This window comes from Triticum urartu, chromosome 7A (genome assembly GCF_056163025.1).
Source record: "Triticum urartu cultivar PI428250 chromosome 7A, HENAU_Tu73, whole genome shotgun sequence".
NCBI lineage: Eukaryota > Viridiplantae > Streptophyta > Magnoliopsida > Poales > Poaceae > Triticum > Triticum urartu.
In genome coordinates this window covers 242,530,658-242,550,657 of record NC_141879.1, presented here as the reverse complement: position 1 = coordinate 242,550,657, position 20,000 = coordinate 242,530,658, and the positions used below count along the sequence as shown (strand labels likewise).

Below are 20,000 nucleotides of genomic sequence, written 5' to 3'. Positions count from 1 at the left end.
TGCATTGCTGAAATTGCTCGGACGTATTTCTTATTTCCTTCACTATGCTTTCATACATACCTCCCGTGTCTAGCTTGATGTCGTTCACCACAACTTTGCAATCTGAGCCAACCAGTATATTTGGCAGCCCAAGATCCAGGGCTAGAGCAAGCGCCTCGCGACAAGCTAACGCCTCGAGAGTCCCCGGGTCCGTGATACCCGAGACTTTGATGGCTGATGAGACCAAATATTTGCCATCATGGTCCCTGCATATTGCACTATAGGTTCCTTCCTTCGCAGATCTTGAAACAGCACCATCGACTCGAATTTTTGCTATACCTTCAGGGGGATGGACCCATCTTGATATGGCGTTGTTGCTGGATGTATTGGCCACTTGCTGCATCTTCTTTGGTCTATACTCTTCAAGCTCACGGATGTACTTCATAATAAAATGATGAGTAACCAACGGACTCTGAAAAATATGTTCATGTAGGGCTTGTCGCCGAGAATACCAGATGGAGGTGTACCCGCTACTTATTATTTTATTATAAGTTGGCTTAAAGAAAGATGGGCCGGGGCTGGCCCTTGAGTGTGTTTCTCTTTTTTAATCTTTTTTTTGCTATTTTATTGTTACTCAAACAAAAACATATTTTATCTTTTAGCAAATAGAAATTTTTTGGCAGGAATTTAATAGAGGTGAAAATATTTTGAAGTTTTTACAAACTTTCATGAAAACTGAGTAGGAATCGTTACATATTAATATTCACATCATCTCAAGTCGTTACTAAATCTTATTATTCTCATCTCTTTTTTTTAGAAATATTCTCATCTTTTTCTGAGAGTGTGCGTGTTGTGTATACCAAGTCCTTATATTTTACTCCAAGCCTAAACAGTGCAAAAAAGTTACAAATGAAATTGTTAGTCATAGAAAAATGAATTCACTATAAAAAAATCAAATAATATTTCCAAAAATTACAAAAAATATTAGTGTTACTTTGGACAATCAAAAAACAATTGCAAGACCACTCTATGCACACCACTATTTTGTCATCGGATAAAAGTGCGGAGCTGAAACACATCCTGGCGAACGATGTTAGGAAGGCTTTTACTGGATAATTAAGGATACATGTTTACCGACTTCGTCAAAATTGAATATAAGAAGTGTTGCAAAATGATATAAGGACCGAGTTTTACTAATTTAATCGCCCGGTGCAACGCACGGGCATCGAAAATACGTCAACGTGACTAGGGAGGAACCTTGTGATACACCGATACTCCCGCCGTCTTTACTAGCCGTTCACGTACAAATATCTTTACTCAGAAAATATCTTAGCCTGAACAGGACCAAGGGTAGAAAAGTAAATCTTGCTCCTCTGCCTCACATCCGAGCTCAAGTATCCGGCTCGAAAATATCTCATGTCTTACTAGGAGCGAGGGCACAATCGTAAATCCAATCAATCCACCTCACGCCCGAATCCGAGTAAGCAGCACACCGACCACGGACCCACACGGGCACCCGAAAATATCTCCTTCCCTTTCCACTCCTCATCACCTCCGCTTTTGCGCTTTTCCAAGGGCTCAGCGACTCCGAGATGGACACCGGCGAGCCGACGGGTACAGCGGCAGCGGCGGCGGGAGGAGAGAAGCGGGCGATGCTGCTGCGGCAGATCACCGAGGAGGGAGGCTTCGCCTTCGTGGCCTCCGCGGAGAAGGCGGCCGCGGGGGACCTGCGCGCGGCGGAGGCGGCGCGGGAGATGGCCTGGGAGCAGCTGCACTCGGGGCCGTGGAGCGAGGTGGAGCCTGCGTGGCGGCACGCCTACGCGCTCGCTTGTCTCCACGTCGCGAGTCTCCGCGCCGGTGACGACCGCCGCGCGGCGCTCCGAGCGCTCGACATGGGCCTCATCATGGGTGGCGACCTCCTCCGCGCAGAGCTCGAAGCAGCCATCGCGCAGGTCCCTGCCAATGGAAATCGCGAGGGCGAAGGCGACGGTGCGGGAGACGCCGGCAGAAACGTGGAGAGGTGGAGGGAAGGGCTCAGTAGGAATCGAGACCTCGGCGATGTGAGTACTTCTATTCTGTTGGCCTGCCAATTGCGAGTTTTCTTTTTTAAGATTGATGCATGAAAATGCAGAGCTAGAATTACTAGCAGTATGCTGGTATTGCCGGTAATTAGTTCGGCCGAGTGGTTCACTCGAGACAATTTTCTGGATCACTGGCTGGAAAGCTTCAAGTGCCCATATCTCCTGTGCGCGTTGCAGCCAGTGTTACTTTTTGCATCCTAGGTTGCAGCCAGAATGTTTAGGCAATTTATTTTGCTAATTTCTATTGGCAAGTTTTTGGGATTCCCAAATGTTCGTATGCCGAAATATTGGCTAGCCAATTTTTGGCTACAAGCCAAGCATGCTTTAGCTTTATATAATTCAGTTTATCTCATAAATTCATAAATTACTGAATCTGTTCTTTTGAATAGGTTAGTTTTTTTTCGTCAATAGGCATTGTTGCGTATCATTGCATTGATAGGGGAGGAGAGTAGCAAATGAATACAAAGGAGAGAGGGGGGAAGCAACTCAACGGGGCGTACGCAAGTTGGCGTCCCAAAAGAGTGCAAGATGAGCATGATGGAGGATGCTCAGCCTCAACATCTCAAAATCAGGATACAGGAATAACATTTAGCAGCCCTTTGGCTCCCGCGCGAGCCCAAAGCGTGGCTTCATCCTTGATGGCGCGCACAAGGTCTGTGTTAGACGGCCGTAGGCCATCGAAGACAGCGGCGTTGCGGTGCTTCCAGGCAGCCCAGGCAACAAGCGTGATGAGGGAGTTGAGTCCCTTCCATAAGCTAGCTGGGCAAGCGTTGGTTGCCGCCGACCACCATGGGAAGAAGCTTGCGGTGTCGCTGAATAGGTTAGTCATTTAGGCAGGCGGGATGTGGCAGATGGATTGGTTCAGTGGGATGATATACGAAATGTAGAGAAGTACCACAGATTCTAGCACCTAGCAGCTACTTAGCAACCATAGTGACGTAATGACTTGACTTGTCCGATTAAGTTTAATGACCTGCTAGATAATTTCAGGTCGAGACACCTAGCAGGCATGACACTAGGACTTAATTTTGGTAGTCCCCCGGGCTCAGATCTTCCAGGTTCCCCTATGGTAGTGAGGTCAGAATCCCCCCACACTTCAAGCCTCTGTGTGCCGGTGGTTATGGCCATCGAAGGGCGTGATAGGACTACCCCAGCCCCCAAGCCAGGAAGCATCTTTGAACCATCAAAGTACATGATCCAATGCTTATAATCAATTCCTTGGTGAGGTTGCTGGTCCTCCGTCCACTCCACAACAAAATCGGCAAGACCTGTGCTTTGATAGCTCAGCGAGTCTGGAATTTGATCTCGAAGGACATCAATTCCAGGGCCCATTTGGCAATTTGGCCAGTCGCATCTTTGTTGTTGATTATATCAGGGGGACTTGGCTTGCTACCGTAATGGGGGGCAGGCCTGAAAATAGTGCCGCAGTTTCCGGAACACCATGAAGACGGTCTACGCGATCTATTGATAATGCGGGTATCTGGTCTTGCACGGCGAAAGCACCTCAGAAACATAGTAGACCGACCTTTGGACTTTGTATGTGTGGCCCTCCTCCCTGCGTTCGACCACCAGGACTGCACTAACCACATTTGTGCATCGTACGCCGACGTGCTTATCCAGGCATTTGTGCATCGTATGCTGGTACGTGGCGCATGCGTTCTTCAACCTAAAAGGCATGGTGATGTAGCAGAACGGCGTGTACAGCGTGATGATTTTTTTTTTTAGAAAAGGGGGACATCCCCGGCCTCTGCATCAGAGTGATGCATACAGCCACCTTTATTAGCAAGCAAATAGGTTCAACAATAGTCTTAAAGTCTCAAACAAAAGCTGCTCACAAAGAGCTAAGGAACAAAAATAAAAGCCACAACCGGCTGGCAAAAGAGAGATAGGAAAACTAATTGCCTATCCTATTACATGACCGCCATCCAAACCGGCTGAAAATACCCCGTGCTACCATCTCCCATCGGATAGATCCAGTAACCAAACGCTCCCTGGCCTCCGTCGGAGTGAGTAACGACCATACAGCATGATGAAATAGGTGGCCTCGTGATCGGCCACCTTCATTCGGATCCGGTGGGACCCGGAGTACGCGTCCAGAAACGAGAACAACTCGTGCCCCATGGTGGCGTCGATAATCTGATCGATGCAGGAGAGTGGATATGGTTCTTTCGGGGAAACCTTACTGATGTCTTTATAATTGACACAAAGGTGCCATGTGTCGTTCTTTTTCGGCACCATGACCGGGTTTGCTAACCAGGTCGGGTGCTTTACTTCTCGGATGAATCCGACCTCCAAGAGCTACGCAATCTCCTCACCCATGGCCCTGCGCTTTCGTTACAAGAACTGCCACAACATCTGTTGGCTGTGCTTTGCGATATTCACTGGGATGCCTGGCATATCGGATAGCTGCCAGGCGAAGATCTCCCACTTCTCACAGAGGAAGTCACAGAATGTGCTTTCCTATTTCGTGTCCAAGGTGGTCCCGATATGAGCTTTCTTGGAGGAATTTGTAGGGTGGACCTGGACGCTTTGGGTGTCTTGGCCGGCTGGAACGAGGAGCTCGGCTTCTTCTTCTTGGTCATGATGGTATCGTCTTTGTCGACTACCTCGCGCATGTTGGCAAACTCTTCTTCTGCGGTCACCTCTCCAGCCAGTGCCACTGTAGCCTTGTTGGCCTCGTAGGATTTTTGGTAGTTGCCGGATGCTGTGATGACCGCCTTGGGGCCCGGCATCTTCATCTTCAGATATGCATAGTGTGACACCACGGCAAACTTGGCAAAAGTTGGTCTACCGAGGAGCGCATGATAGCCGCTTTTGCATGGAACGACTTCAAAGCAAAGGCTCTCAAGGCAGTAGTCGTCCGACGTGCCGAACACCATGTCCAGGGTGATCTAACCAAGAGGCTGGGCCTCCATGCCTAGGATGATTCCCATGAATCTTGTGTCGGTCAGCCTGACGAGGGGACTTCGGAATTTCCATCTTCTTTAGCATCTGGACGTACAAAAGGTTGAGGTTGGTGCCGTCCTCCATGAGGACTCTGGTGAGGTGGCAGCCTTCAACTATCGGGTCGAGGACCAAGGTGGCCTTCCCAGGATGGGGAATCCTGCACGGGTGATCGCTCTGGTCGAAGGAGATGGGTTGATTCCACCAGTCCAGGAAATTGTGGCACTGCGGGATCCGTAGCATAGACCTCTCTATCCACGAGCTTTTGTGCCCTCTTGGACTTGCCCGTGCGGAAGATCATGTTCACCGTCTTGATGTTTGCACCGGCCCTGCCGTTGCCACTGCTTGAGCCACCACCCCGGCCATCTTTGGATGGGTCATGCCTATTGTCGTCGGCGTCATCTTTGTTCTTGTTGGCTTCCCGCATTGCTCTCTATTGCCAGTGGCATTGCCTGTTTGTGTAGTTGGCCCTAGGGAGACCGGGATCTTCTAGTGAGTGGTAATCACATGCATCCTCTAGTGAGTGGTAATCACATGCCTGCCCATGATCTCGTCAAAGTCAGGACCGCCTTGCTTCTTTTTGTCTGAGCACTGGTGCTACTTCTGGCCGGGAGCGCACTGGCGCTGGCCTCCGAACTCGGTGTTGACCTTGTCATCTCCGTGTTCGTCATTCCAACGCTTCTGGTTACGGTTGTCGTTATTGCGCCGAGGACGACCATACTTGTCTTTTGCCCTGGAGGCTCCTGGATTGCTGAGCTGTGTCGGGGCCATCATGGTCTTTTGCTTGGCCACCCAGGCCTCCTAATCGGAAGCGTAGGCAATAGCTATGTTCATGAGATCCATCATGTTTCATTGAGTTGCCTTGCCCAAGTCACGCATCAACAACTCGTCTCGACATCCATTTTTTAATGTTGTAATGGCCTCAACACCGGTGATTTCGACAATCTCGTTCTTCTTTTTGAGCCAACGAGTTGGATGACATTGGTAAGGTCATGTTGGCTGGCTGGCCTTTGGTAGGTGCCCATGAAGTTTGCCATGAACTCATGATGTATGTCATTCCAGTAGAAGATTGACCTGGCAGCAAAGTGTTTAATCAAGCACGGACCGAGCCTTTCAGCATGATCGGCATGTAGTTGATAGCGTGAAAAGAATCCCCGTTAACCAGCTGCACAACTATTATGTAGTCAGCCAACCAAAGCTTTGAGTTTTATTCTTCGTCGTACTTGTCGACGAGGCATAGATGGAAATTGTCCGAGAACTTATAGTCGACTATATCGTCAGCAAAGCATGCCGGATACAGGGTTGGTATGTCGGTATCTGTTTGCAGGGCGGTGACGATGTGACGTCCGTCGTCTCTGCCGGTGGCGCGGTCTTGTTCATTGAACGACCAGCCTAGACGTCCGACATCCTCGTGCAACCGCGCCAGCCGCTGATCTGACCAGCGCGGGGAAGCGCGCGGCTGCTTGACCGAGATGCCAAGCTTGCCGTTGAGCGGATGTCACCCGTGGTTGCGGTTGTGCTTTCGGATCTGACATAGACGTTTTGCTGGACGACCACCGTCTTCAGGAGTGCCAGCCCCTCCACGGACTGCGCCCGATCTGAGCAGGAAAAGTGATGTTCCCGAATACCCCGGCTGCTGCGTGCATGTTATTCGCGGGCGTGCGAAAGCCGGTGGGGGAGGTGACGCCTGACCATTGATATGGCTGTTGACTTCCCTGCCAGATTGCGGTAGCGCGGCTGCATCATCGACTGGGAGGCAGCGGTCGGGGCAGGCGTTGAGCAGTTCTATGGACTGCAGCTGATCGGCCTGCCTTCATAGCAAGCAATTCGTCTCCTTATTGGTTTTCTTGAGTGCTTTAGGATCTTCTGTCTTGTTTCTTCCATCTTCAAGCTGGTGGGATCCATGCCTGTGGTCGGGATGTTCAACTTTTCTTCGTCCAACTCCTCGGATTTGGTCTTGATGGCAGTGTCTTCGACGACTTTCTGAGAGGCCCCCCACCATGTAGCACTCGTACGTTGACGTCGCTCGCCACGGGTGGAATGGTGCCGATACCGGGATTGCCTCCGGGCAACTCTCGGCCAGGTTACATTTCCTCATTGAGGTCCTGGAGTTCTGTGGGGTCGAAAGGATAGGTCTAGAGACGGGGGGGGGGGGGGTGTAGACACTAACAATGCAAAAGGTTTATTCTCTTGAAACTTATGTAGATTTTAGCACCAGTTAGATAGCAAGCAATATACCCTACACATGCATATCTAAAGTATGAGCAGCGAAATGTAAATGACATGCAAGTGCAAGAAAGTAAGGGGTAGAGTTTAGGAGATTTTGCAAATGAAGGGTGACACAAAGATTTTTCCCGTGGTTCCGATAGGTGGTGCTATCATACATCCACGTTGATGGAGACTTCAATCCCTAAGGGGATAACGGCTACACGAGTCCACGGAGGGCTCCACCCATGAAGGGTCCATGAAGAAGCAATCTTGTCCATGCCATCGCGGCTTACGCCCATGAAGGACAAGCCTCACTCAGGGTAGATCTTCGCGAAGTAGGCGGTCTCCTTGCCCTTACAAACTCCTTGGTTCACTCCTCAAGCATTGGAGGTTCCCAAGTGACATCTAACCAATCTAGGAGACACCACTCTCCAAAAGGTGATAGATGATGTTGCTGATGATGAACTCCTTGCTCTTGTGCTTCAAAAGATAGTCTCCTCGACACTCAATCATGCTCTCACAGATTTGACTATGTGGTAGGAGAGGGATTTGAGTGGAAAGCAACTTGGGGAGACTAGAGATCAAAGTCCTATGGTTGGAGTGGAAAACCTTTGATCTCAACACAAGAATAGGTGGTTCTCTCTTAGAAAATGGATATAGAAGTATAAGCTTCGAACTTGCTGCTCTCTGAGAGTTGGTGGATGGGTGGGGGTATATATAGCCATCACCAATAATCCAACCCTAACACACCTTTATGCACACTTCAGTGGGACCGGGTGAAACCACTCGGTGAGACCAACTTGTACAAAAGGTTTGAACTTTAGGTTTTTTGGTGAGACCAGATGAAACCTCTCAGTGGGACCGAGTCAAGCTGACCTAAGCACTTTCCACACTTCGGTGTCACCGACTGAAAACATTCAAAAATTTCAATTGAATTTCAGTTACAACATAAGGTTGGCAAATGCTCTTTGGTGGGACCGAAGGGCCAACTCAATAAGACCGAGATGCTAGGTTTAGGCAGTGGCTATGTCAAGTGTATCTCAGTGAGTCTGGTTGAATGTGTTTCGGTGGGACCGAGATTGACTTTAGGGTTGTGGAGATAGATGAATGTGTGGCCGAGGGTTTGGAGCAATATCCCTAAGCACTCAGTTAGACCATCATCAAAACCTCATCCCCTTTTAATAGTATTGGCTTCCCTACAGACTCAATGTGATCTTTGATCACTTAACAAAAAATGTAGAGTCTTGAAGTTTTGCCAACGCCATTCCTTAGCAGCTTGAGGGGTCCACTTCTCAATCCAAAGGTTTGACTAAGTTGAACTCTTCCTGAAATATACTCAAGGAAGAACATTAGTCCAACAACATGTATGTTGACATGAATTACCAAAACCACCAAGGGAGTGAATGTGCTTTTAAGTTCCTATCACCGGCTCCTTCCAGGACGTCGTGTAGTGTGTCAATGTTGGTGACGACGTGGGAGGTGGGTCGGTTGATGAAGGTTGCCGGCCGCTCCTGGGCCTGACTAGGAGCTAGGCCCTAGAGGATAAGCTTGTCGCAAGAACTGGTGATGAACTCCAGATTGCCAAAGTGGACAATTTGACCTAGTGCGAAGGTTTCGGCAAGCCTGAGATGGCCACTTGAATCGATGATATAGCACATCGCGCCGGACGCGGACATATGCCCCGACGCGAAGACACTGACTTCAATTGTAGATCTCATCTGATCTCTGCGTTTGCCACTGTCGGAGTTATTTTTGGCAGATCCCTCGAGAGGGTACTCTGTCCAAACGAGTAAATCAGATGGGAAACATGGAAGGATTTACCCAGATTCAGGCCCTCACGGAGGAGGTAAAACCCTTCTTCCTGCTTGGTTGTATTTTGTGTATAGGGGTTACAAAGATGATCGAGGGATTGAGTTCCAACTCTAGATTCTTGTGTATCGACTAGCTAGCCCCGGCTTATATGGGTGTCGGGTCTAGGGTTACATGCTCTTAGTCGGTTGCGGAGGGGTCCTCTGGACGTTGCCTTCCTTGTCGTGTACTCCAAGGCCTCTGAGCCCTTGTTGTCGGGCCATGGGCCGGTACAACGGCCCAGGCAGGAACCGACCTAGGGGGGCCTGGCCGGCCTACTCTGGCCGGTTTCCGGTATGATGAGGCACCCCTGGGCCATAACACCATCAACACTCCTTTAGGCGAGGGATGTCCATATAAATGGATGTATTGTTGGGATATATTTGCTCCTATAGAAACCCAATTGGTGATGATGGTGTGTCTACCATCTGCCATTTCCAACCATCCGATCTGCACTAACGTATGCAAGGTAAGTTGTGGCATTTTTGCAAAAGACCCCACCACTCAGCTCCACATTTGCTGAAACCCCTTTATCTTTTCAGACCAGCCCCATCCCTTCCCACCTCATCCAAACACAGTGGGGGAGCCATCTCAAGTTTAGAGCCTGTGCAAGATCTAAGTGTTGCTAAGTTAATTAGTTTTTGCCCAAACATACTCTCACTTAGCCCAATTTTCTCTACTAGAGCTCCGTGGACTTGCACCATGGGAGCCCGGGCAACTGCCCCGGCTCACGGGGTGCTGTCTCCACCACTGTCCAAACAGATAAGAGGAACATACTTTGGGTGAATTCTAACATATTTTTTGTGATATATACCAAAACTAGTTTTTTTAAAAAAAAATTGTGATATATACCAAAACTAGGGTATTAGTCTATTATGGGTCCATTGCAACACACGGACACCTTTGCTAGCAATTATTTCATCTTTGCACATTGTAGAACTTATGGGGTTAGTTTTCGCAGGTTTTTCCAAAGCACTACTTTTCCTGTTTATATTTGTTTCAAACTACATCAAATTTGGAAGTTTCTTAGAGGGTTGCCCATTTCATAGGGTTTTGGTTTGGCAACCCCACTTAGTTTAAGCATATTGTACAAAATTATCATAGGATTATGGCCATATGATTTCTCCAATATATTATTATGTACTAATTAACTAATTATATTTAATCCTTTTTTTTGCAACGCTCTTAATGATAATCTGTCTCAGGCGCTCAAAGTTCTGCCGGTGAAATCCCTATCTTGTAAGCAAATCGAGCGGCGGACATGCATTTCTTTGGAGGCATTTATACATGATTACTTTTTACGTGAGTCCCCTGTTATACTCAGCGGCTGCATTGATCATTGGCCTGCAAGGACAAAGTGGAAGGACATAAAATACCTAGAGAGGATAGCTGGAGACCGCACTATTCCTGTCGAGGTGATTACTCACACACTTGCGCTTTGCACATTGACCTGTCATGCAGCAAACAAAATCAATTCTAACATTTTGTCAACTAAACTACTTATGCATTGTGAAGCCCACTTTGCCTCCTTCAGAAAATATTAAAATTAAATAAATAAATATACTGTTAATTGGGAAATAATATGAAGTTTCATTCAAAAAGTGCATTGAATGATTAAATCTGATTCTACAGTAAATTGGCTGGTTTCCAGCAAGTGGCTCATATACTCAATTTCCATCTCCAGGACTTCAATCAAGCTTATCTCAGGAAGTATTTATTTTTGCATTCGCTTCTCTATCCCACATTTGTCCTCTTATTATTTACCTTACGTTCTTGTGTATGATATAAGCTTGAGATGTGCTACCTAGACTAGTTTTGACAGTAGCCAGAATTATGTCCTATTGACAGATTGTTTCACATGCTTCTATATACGGATATTTGCATCTTGCCTAGCCTATGTTTCGTTGTACTTCGAATCAGTCTATTCATGTTACCAATCATAATTTCTAGTGGTTTGAACCAACTCTTTTATACCACCCATCCATCTGCTACTGTTTTCCCCCTATATATGCCTACTTTTGGTTTTAAATCATTTACAAAGATTTTGTGGTATCTTTTTTCATATGCATCTAGTCTTGATTTCTTAGCAGTATTGTTTGTATATTTGAGACAACTCCCTGAAAGCGGCTTTTATATCTAACAGATCTTCAAAACATATGTATAAATCTTAAAACAGTTGCACACATATTTGTCTTTTGGCTACCTGTGAAGTTAACAGGTCATTCGTAAGCAATAGCTTGTTTGTGTTATCCATAAGAGTAGCTGGCTTGAATGAGTTAGGTCTTGTTTTTTGTCGAATACTGTTAAATGGATCCTTTTCCCTTCTGTTATGTAAGTTCTCAGCACACTGGTATAATTAATGATTTGTCAGGTTGGAAAAAGTTATGTTTGTAATGAGTGGAGGCAGGACCTTATCACATTTTCACAGTTTCTTGAGAGAATGTCGTCACCTGATTGTTCTGCAAACTTGACGTATCTAGCCCAGCATCCATTGTTTGACCAGGTAACCTATTCCTGAGAAGTTTGATCCTTTTTCTATTTTCATATGCGGACTTAGTTTCCTATCTAGTTATTGGGCGTTATTTTGTAATATTTGGCAGATAAAAGAGCTTCGTGAAGACATAGTGGTTCCTGAGTACTGTTATGCTGGCGGTGGGAAACTCCAATCGCTCAATGCTTGGTTTGGCCCTCATGGGACTGTGACACCATTGCATCATGACCCACATCACAACCTTTTTGCTCAGGTATCAGATGAATGATAACCAAACAGGTGTTACTGCAACTAGAGTTACACTTTATGGGAAATTGGAATTATGCATACTCTTATGTAAAGAATTTCTCTCTGAAATATGGGTCTCAACTTCAACAGAAGGGTATATGTAGTGCAAATTTCTCTCTGAAATATGGGTTCAACTTCAGGGAAGGGGCATATGTAGTGCAAACGAAGGTGTTAGTCACACAGAATTGGTGGATGAGGCCATGAGGGATCGGTGGACTAGGTTTTTTTGTTTTGAATTTCGAAACCTTCATTTTTTCTAACATGTTATGGGCGTTATTTGGAAATTAATTACCAGTCATGGGACCTTAAGTTCCCAAATCTGATTTATTCATCCTTCAACCAGTAATCTCTGGTTCTCTACACACTTTGCAGACTGCACTTAGATATGAATTTGACACCCCCATTAGGAAATATATTGAACCAAGCTGTCTCCTTTGTTGTTTCGTCTGCTTTTCAGTAGGCAGGCGTCCTCCTACTTAAATCAAGACCACACAGTCAACTCTCACAGAAACAGGCTATCTTATGCTCCTGATTTCAATTTTGAAACAAAAAAACAAAAATCACATATATTGAGTAAGACAGATAGATTGCATGGTTGCTATCATTAGTTGCCACAACAAACCAATGGTTCCTTGATATGTTTGTAAATTGTAACCATTCTCATATTAAGTAAGACAAATACTCCCTCCGTTCATAAATATAAGTCTTTTTAGATATTTCAATATGGACTACATACAGATGTATATAGACATACGTTAGAGTGTAGATTCACTCATTTTGCTCCGTATGTAGTCCATATTGGAATATCTAAAAAGACTTATATTTAGGAATGGAGAGAGTGGATTGTATTGTTGCTATCATTAGTTGCCACACAAACTAATGGTTCCTTGATATGCTTAATGCTTGTAACCATCCATTTTGTATGGATGAGAATGCTTACTTAGTTGGACTAGTCTTTTTCTGTTTTTCTTTTGCTCCGAAAAGGGGTAATATCAGAATGTCAGTATTCATTCAAGCCAGTTAAGTGATTACTATTTTTTTTAAATCACCTAAATTTGTGTTCATGTTTTTCGTATTTTCTTTATTTTTTAAAAAAGTTGGCTGCACACGGACCAGTACGCTGTGAACTTGTTGAAGTTATATCTTTCCACTGAAAACACATGTTATTCACAGTTTTGTAATGAGAGGGGCGGAGCTAATTGTTATATTCGCTTGCATGCTCAAATTAAGATGTGTGGTGAGATTCTTTCGTGCAGCTTAACATAGGTTTAGCAAAACATTACGCTAATTTAAATTCGATCTGGAGATGGCCGTATCCTGGCACCTATTCCCAGTGTCTGCCGTTATTTCCTTTAGCTATTTATAAATCAGCTACTCCTACTAACTAATTGTGACAATGGGAGTGACAGATTTCATTTAGGTTCTAAATAAATCTATTATATGTGTTTCTTGACAGGTCTTGGGCAGAAAGTATATTAGACTCTATCATGCTTCCATCTCCGAGGATTTGTACCCTCACATGGAAACTATGCTAAGCAATACGAGCCAGGTGCGTGGTCTGTGTCAGATAACTATGCAGTGGTTGGAACAGATGTATTTCTAGATCAATGTATGGGTGAAAAATATTTGTCAGGCAAAGAAAGTAGAACTAGATCTCTAGCTTCTACTCCCTCCGTTCCAAAATAGAAGACTCAACTTTGTACTAACTTTAATACAAAGTTAGTATAAAGTTGGGTCATCTATTTTGAAACGGAGGGAGTAGTACATAACTTTTTTTTCGTTTACCTGCCTTTTGTACTTTTCCGGAAATTGCGATGGCACAGTTCCATCATGCCCAAATTTGTTCCGAAATCTGCTGTGAGCAACCTTGATGCTGAGCAAGTTTGGTAATCAATATTTGACCACGTATCATCCTCCTGTTCAACCTTGCTTCGTAATTGTCCAAGCTATCCATGTTCCTCTCGCCCTAAAGCTATGTGCTCTGTTATTTCTTTGAATGATATTGATCTTCATGAGACTATTGTACAAACAATGTCTCTGCACTTTTGCAGGTAGATCTTGACAACATTGATGTTAAGGAATTCCCAAGGACAGAAGATCTTGAATTCATGGACAACATATTGGAGGAAGGTGACCTGCTTTACATACCACCAAAATGGTGGCATTACGTGAGATCTCTTTCTACCAGTTTCTCTGTTAGCTTTTGGTGGCGCACGTCAATTCTTCCTTCACAGGGTTCATGACTTTAGTGTTTCTATCATCAGGTGGTAGAAAGTTTTAGAAAAAACTTGATTGAACCCATGTTTCATGATCCCCTATTTGTGTGGGTAGCGTTGCTACATTGGGTGTATATCATTATTTTTGTGACAATGATTTAAATATTTGACCGCTAGCATACAATTTACTAGCGGGTACTAGTGTGTTATTGCTCTTACTCCTTCTGTTGCTATGTACATGGTGCACATACGTTTTGAGGTTCAAGTTTGATCAATAAAACGCACTTGTCACACAAACTATAAAATTCAATTTGTATTTAAATTAGTTTCCAATGATATAATTTTTATAACATGCAACTTATGTATTATCAGTCAATTTGATGGTCAAAATTTTATCATGAAATACATGAGCACCATGTAAACAAGGATAAGAGTTTTTTTATCTGACTTCCTAACTTGAACATTCATTTATGGTTTAAATAAGTTCATTATATTCATTTAATGGTGTGTCCATTTTTTATATCTTTTTTGCACACCAATTCTCTTTGGAAAAAAGGGTTTCCGTAATTCCCTTGTTGAGAAAAACGCATGTTAATTTTTATAGCCGATTCATACATGTAAGAATACCAAAGCTAAGGCTTGCAATTTTAATAACTTAAACTCCAGTTGCATAAAACACTCGCGTGCAACTCCATAAAAAATAGAGATGAAAAGTGCAAACTTGTTTTTCTTTATCAACTGGCATGAGCTCTGACTTTTGATATAAAAGAAAAGAATTGACTAGTTTATAAGGAAAATTTAGTCGCGATAAGGAAAACTGGTCGCAATACAAATGAGACCAATACACACCAACCCCGAGCCCGCAAAATCAAGCGAGCTGATGACCCCGCCACCCAAGCGAATAGGCACGACACCCTACAACAAGATCGGAGTCGCCGCTTCACCTTACAACCTCAACAACTGACACACACACACTGGCCCAAGGATGTGTTTAGACGAGTCGACGACTTTGACACCCAAGTGATCGGACTGAACACCCAACAACGCGAAGGAGAACTTCGGAGATGCGGCTCCAACTTCCACAGTGATTCCGAGGCCGTATACCAGACTTTGCCGCCCAAGTGACAAGATTAGAGTCGCCGCTTCACCTTAGGCTGGTCATAGTGGGGAGTAATTTATACTAGTGTCATGCATATGACACTAGTCTAAGTTATTATCTTCATAATGCAAAGTAACATACTAATAGTGTCATAGAGGACTTCATTAATTAGTTTGTAGACTCATCTTGTCTTGAAAAGCGCTATATTATAGTAACATATTATGTTACCACTTCTCATTAACTACATGCTACATAAGCAAAAAATTCTCGAAGTGCGTTATGTTACTTGCTAAGTTACTTCCACTATGACTAGCCTTACAAACCTGAACAAGTCACACACACCCGCCTGAGGCCGTGTTTAGACGAGTCGACGACTCTATTCAGTCAGCAGTTGTCCATCGACTAGTCTTACTTACCGCACCGCCCGGCGAAAAGGGATTTCTCAGTGATAGACCCTGGCACCCAAGTGATCGGACTGAACACCAAACAATGCGAAGGAGAACTTCGGTCTTTCGGAGATGCGGCTCCAGCTTCCACAGTAATCCCGAGGCCGCATACCAGATGAGTCGACGACTTTGCCACCCAAGTGACTAGACTCTTGACATCCCGCAACGCAAAGGCGATCTCCAAAGTCGTTGCTTCGGCTTCTGCATGGGCCCCGAGGCAGCACACTTGCCTAGCCGACGACAAAACCGCAAGACAACACAAACCATCGTAGTTTGATAGAAGACTAGACCTCCAAAGACGACGACGCCAAGGGCGAAGCGATGGGAATGCGGCGCCTGCTTCGATCGAGGCCAAAGGTTGAGTTTCACCGGAGAGCTCAAGGTCCAACCGGCAAGGAAGGTGGAGGGGCTCCACGACGATGCCTCCAAGGAGGGCAATGACATATGAGGACTCCGTTGTCACCAACATCATGCGAAATCAGTGCTAGGATTTTACCTAGAGCTCATCGTACCCATAGTCATGGTATCATGCCAAGTCATATGTCCGATGCATCATAGCCATGCGGTCCATGCACCTCATAGCTGCCAACTGTCGGCGTTCTGGGAACGGGGGTCCCCAGACTTGCCTGCCTGCGGCCTGCGGCGTGGCTCAAAGGGGGGCCCAGCACGGCCCATCTTCATCAACACAGACCCAAGACCCTCGCGAGGGGCCAAGCCTCGCGGGGCGAACGACACGGAGCTTCCTCAGGCACAACCCCGTTAGGCTGGCTCACGAGGAGGCGGAGAGATCAAGGCGGGGTACCTCACGAGGAGCATGTGATGCAAGCCATGACGACCAAGGGTGCCAGGCGGGCGCCAGCCCGCGCAGTGTCCTCCTTTCCTCTTTGGTGCAAAGGGAGCAAGCGCAGGCGAGAGCATCAAGCAAAGGCACCCGTTTCGGTGCAACGAGACCAAGACCAGTCCAACGGCAGGGAGGAAGTCATTGTGGAGCCCAAGCCAGCGTCACCACCAGAGCCTTTGGCAGGCGAGGACCAACTTTAGTCAGGATAAGTGTACCAGATGTTCCCCTTCAAAATGGCCAATTGTTGGCGCCCTTCCGCTCAATATTTGAGAAGAGGCCCAGGGCCTTTGCCTATAAATAGGACTAGCCACCCCCAGGGGAGGGGGATCGGGAAAACGGAATCGGAAAGGGATCGAAATCAGAGAGAGAATCAAGAAGAGAGAGAGAGAGAAGGGTGACCGAACTCCTCCTAGCAGTTCATCCCCTCAGCCAAGAACAGACCCTTGCGAGGCTGTTCTTCCTTGTATTGCTCATCATCATCAGCCCAAGAGGCAATCCACCACACCACACACTGGAGTAGGGTATTACACCACAACGGTGGCCCGAACCAGTATAAACCCTGTGTCTCTTGTGTTGTTCTTTCCATAGCTTAGATCTTAGCGAGGCGGAGGGGCCCAGGTAGGTAGAAGACGAAATCTCCGCGCGCACCCCAGTGTTCGAACCTCAAGGGTCTGCCGGAACCCGAAATCCGACATTGGCGCGCTAGGTAGGGGTGCGCCGGAACTCGTCTTCCACCACCCCGTTCTCCTCCGACCATCGCGTCCATGTCTGACGCTCGTCGGGCCCGCGCCGAGCGCTGGGCCGCTCTCGCTTCCCGCGTCGCCCAGACGGCTCATGTCGGCGGGCGTCCTCGCCGTTCCCCGTCACCTGCCGTCAACGCCGCCACCGGCCCGGCGGGGGACGAGCAGCAAGCGTTGTCTCAGCATCCGACCGTGCGGCAAGACGGCCGCACCGCTACTCCCTCGCTCACCCCAGCTGGTTCTTCGTCCCGCGCGCTCCGCGCACCCATGGAGGCTCGAGCTGCGCTCATCGCGACAAACGAGCTCCTGTGCTACTTGTTGGAAATATGCCCTAGAGGCAATAATAAAAGCATTATTATTATATTTCCTTGTTCGTGATAATTGTCTTTTATTCATGCTATAATTGTGTTATCCGGAAATCGTAATACATGTGTGAATACTTAGACACCAACATGTCCCTAGTAAGCCTCTAGTTAACTAGCTCGTTGATCAACAGATAGTCATGGTTTCCTAGCTATGGACATGGGGATGTCATTGATAACGGGATCACATCATTAGGAGAATGATGTGATGGACAAGACCCAATCCTAAACATAGCACAAGATCGTATAGTTCATATGCTAGAGTCTTCCAATGTCAAGTATCTTTTCCTTAGACCATGAGATCGTGTAACTCCCGGATACCGTAGGAGTGCTCTGGGTATACCAAACGTCACAACATAACTGGGTGACTATAAAGGTATACTACGGGTATCTCCGAAAGTGTCTGTTGGGTTGACACGGATCAAGACTGGGATTTGTCACTCTGTATGACGGAGAGGTATCACTGGGCCCACTCGGTAATGCATCATCATAATGAGCTCAAAGTGACCAAGTGTCTGGTCACGGGATCATGCATTACGGTACGAGTAAAGTGACTTGCCGGTAACGAGATTGAACGAGGTATTGGGATACCGACGATCGAATCTCGGGCAAGTAACATACCGATTGACAAAGGGAATTGTATACGGGGTTGCTTGAATCCTCGACATCGTGGTTCATCCGATGAGATCATCGAGGAGCATGTGGGAGCCAACATGGGTATCCAGATCCCGTTGTTGGTTATTGACCGGAGAGCCGTCTCGGTCATGTCTACATGTCTCCCAAACCCGTAGGGTCTACACACTTAAGGTTCGGTGACGCTAGGGTTGTAGAGATATGAATATGCAGTAACCCGAAAGTTGTTCGGAGTCCCGGATGAGATCCTGGACGTCACGAGGAGTTCCGGAATGGTCCGGAGGTGAAGAATTATATATAGGAAGTGCAGTTTCGGCCACCGGGAGAGTTTCGGGGTCACCGGTATTGTACCGGGACCACCGGAAGGGTCCCGGGGGTCCACGGGGTGGGGCCACCCATCCCGGAGGGCCCCATGGGCCAAAGTGGGGAGGGGAACCAGCCCATAGTGGGCTGGTGCGCCCCCCTAGGCCCACCCCATGTGCCTAGGGTTGGAACCCTAGGGGTGGGGGGCGCCCCACCTTGCCTTGGGGGCTACTCCACCCTTGGCCGCCGCCCCCCCTAGGAGATCCCATCTCCTAGGGCCGGCGCCCCCCCTAGGGGAGCCTATATAAAGGGGGGGAGGGAGGGGGCAGCCATACCTTGAGTCTTGGCGCCTCCCTCTCCCCTGCTACACCTCTCTCTCGCGCGGTATACGGCGAAGCCCTACTACTGTGACGCCCTACATCCACCACCACGCCGTCGTGCTGCTGGATCTTCATCAACCTCTCCTTCCCCCTTGCTGGATCAAGAAGGAGGAGACGTCACGCTGACCGTACGTGTGTTGAACACGGAGGTGCCGTCCGTTCGGCGCTAGGATCTCCGGTGATTTGGATCACGTCGAGTACGTCTTCCTCATCCCCGTTCTTTGAACGCTTCCGCGCGTGATCTACAAAGGTATGTAGATGCAATCCAATCACTCGTTGCTAGATGAACTCATAGATGGATCTTGGTGAAACCGTAGGAAAAATTTTGTTTTCTGCAACGTTCCCCAACAGTGGCATCATGAGCTAGGTCTATGCGTAGTTCTCTTTGCACGAGTAGAACACAATTTGTTGTGGGCGTAGATGTTGTCAACTTTCTTGCCGCTACTAGTCTTATCTTGCTTCAGCGGTATTGTGGGATGAAGCGGCCCGGACCAACCTTACACGTACGCTTACGTGAGACCGGTTCCACCGACTAACATGCACAAGTTGCATAAGGTGGCTGGCGGGTGTCTGTCTCTCCCACTTTAGTTGGAGCGGATTTGATGAAAAGAGTCCTTATGAAGGGTAAATAGAAGTTGACAGATCACGTTGTGGCTTTCACGTAGGTAAGAAAACGTTCTTGCTAGAACCCTATTTTCAGCCACGTAAAACTTGCAACAACAATTAGAGGACGTCTAACTTGTTTTTGCAGCAAGTGCTTTGTGATATGATATGGCCAAAGTTGTGATGAATGATGAATGATATATATGTGATGTATGGGATGTTCATGCTATTGTAATAGGAATCACGACTTGCATGTCGATGAGTATGACAACCGGCAGGAGCCATAGGAGTTGTCTTTATTTTTTGTATGACCTGCGTGTCATTGAGAAACGCCATGTAAATTACTTTACTTTATTGCTAAACGTGTTAGCCATAGTAGTAGAAGTAATAGTTGGCGAGCAACTTTATGGAGACACGATGATGGAGATCATGATGATGGAGATCATGGTGTCATGCTGGTGACAAGATGATCATGGAGCCCCAAGATGGAGATCAAAGGAGCTATGTGATATTGGCCATATCATGTCACTTTTATTATC

At 46.8% G+C, this 20,000-nt stretch overlaps 1 protein-coding gene across 1 annotated transcript; it reads left to right on the top strand.

Moving 5' to 3' along the window:
* The first annotated feature begins 1,484 nt into the window (after positions 1-1,484).
* On the top strand, positions 1,485-14,255 carry LOC125521519 (lysine-specific demethylase JMJ30). Its single transcript, XM_048686573.2, has 6 exons — positions 1,485-2,039; positions 10,265-10,474; positions 11,431-11,562; positions 11,660-11,803; positions 13,295-13,387; positions 13,890-14,255. The coding sequence occupies exons 1-6, from the start codon at positions 1,572-1,574 to the stop codon at positions 14,079-14,081; spliced, it is 1,239 nt and encodes a 412-aa protein (XP_048542530.2). The 5' UTR covers positions 1,485-1,571; the 3' UTR covers positions 14,082-14,255.
* Positions 14,256-20,000: the final 5,745 nt, after the last annotated feature.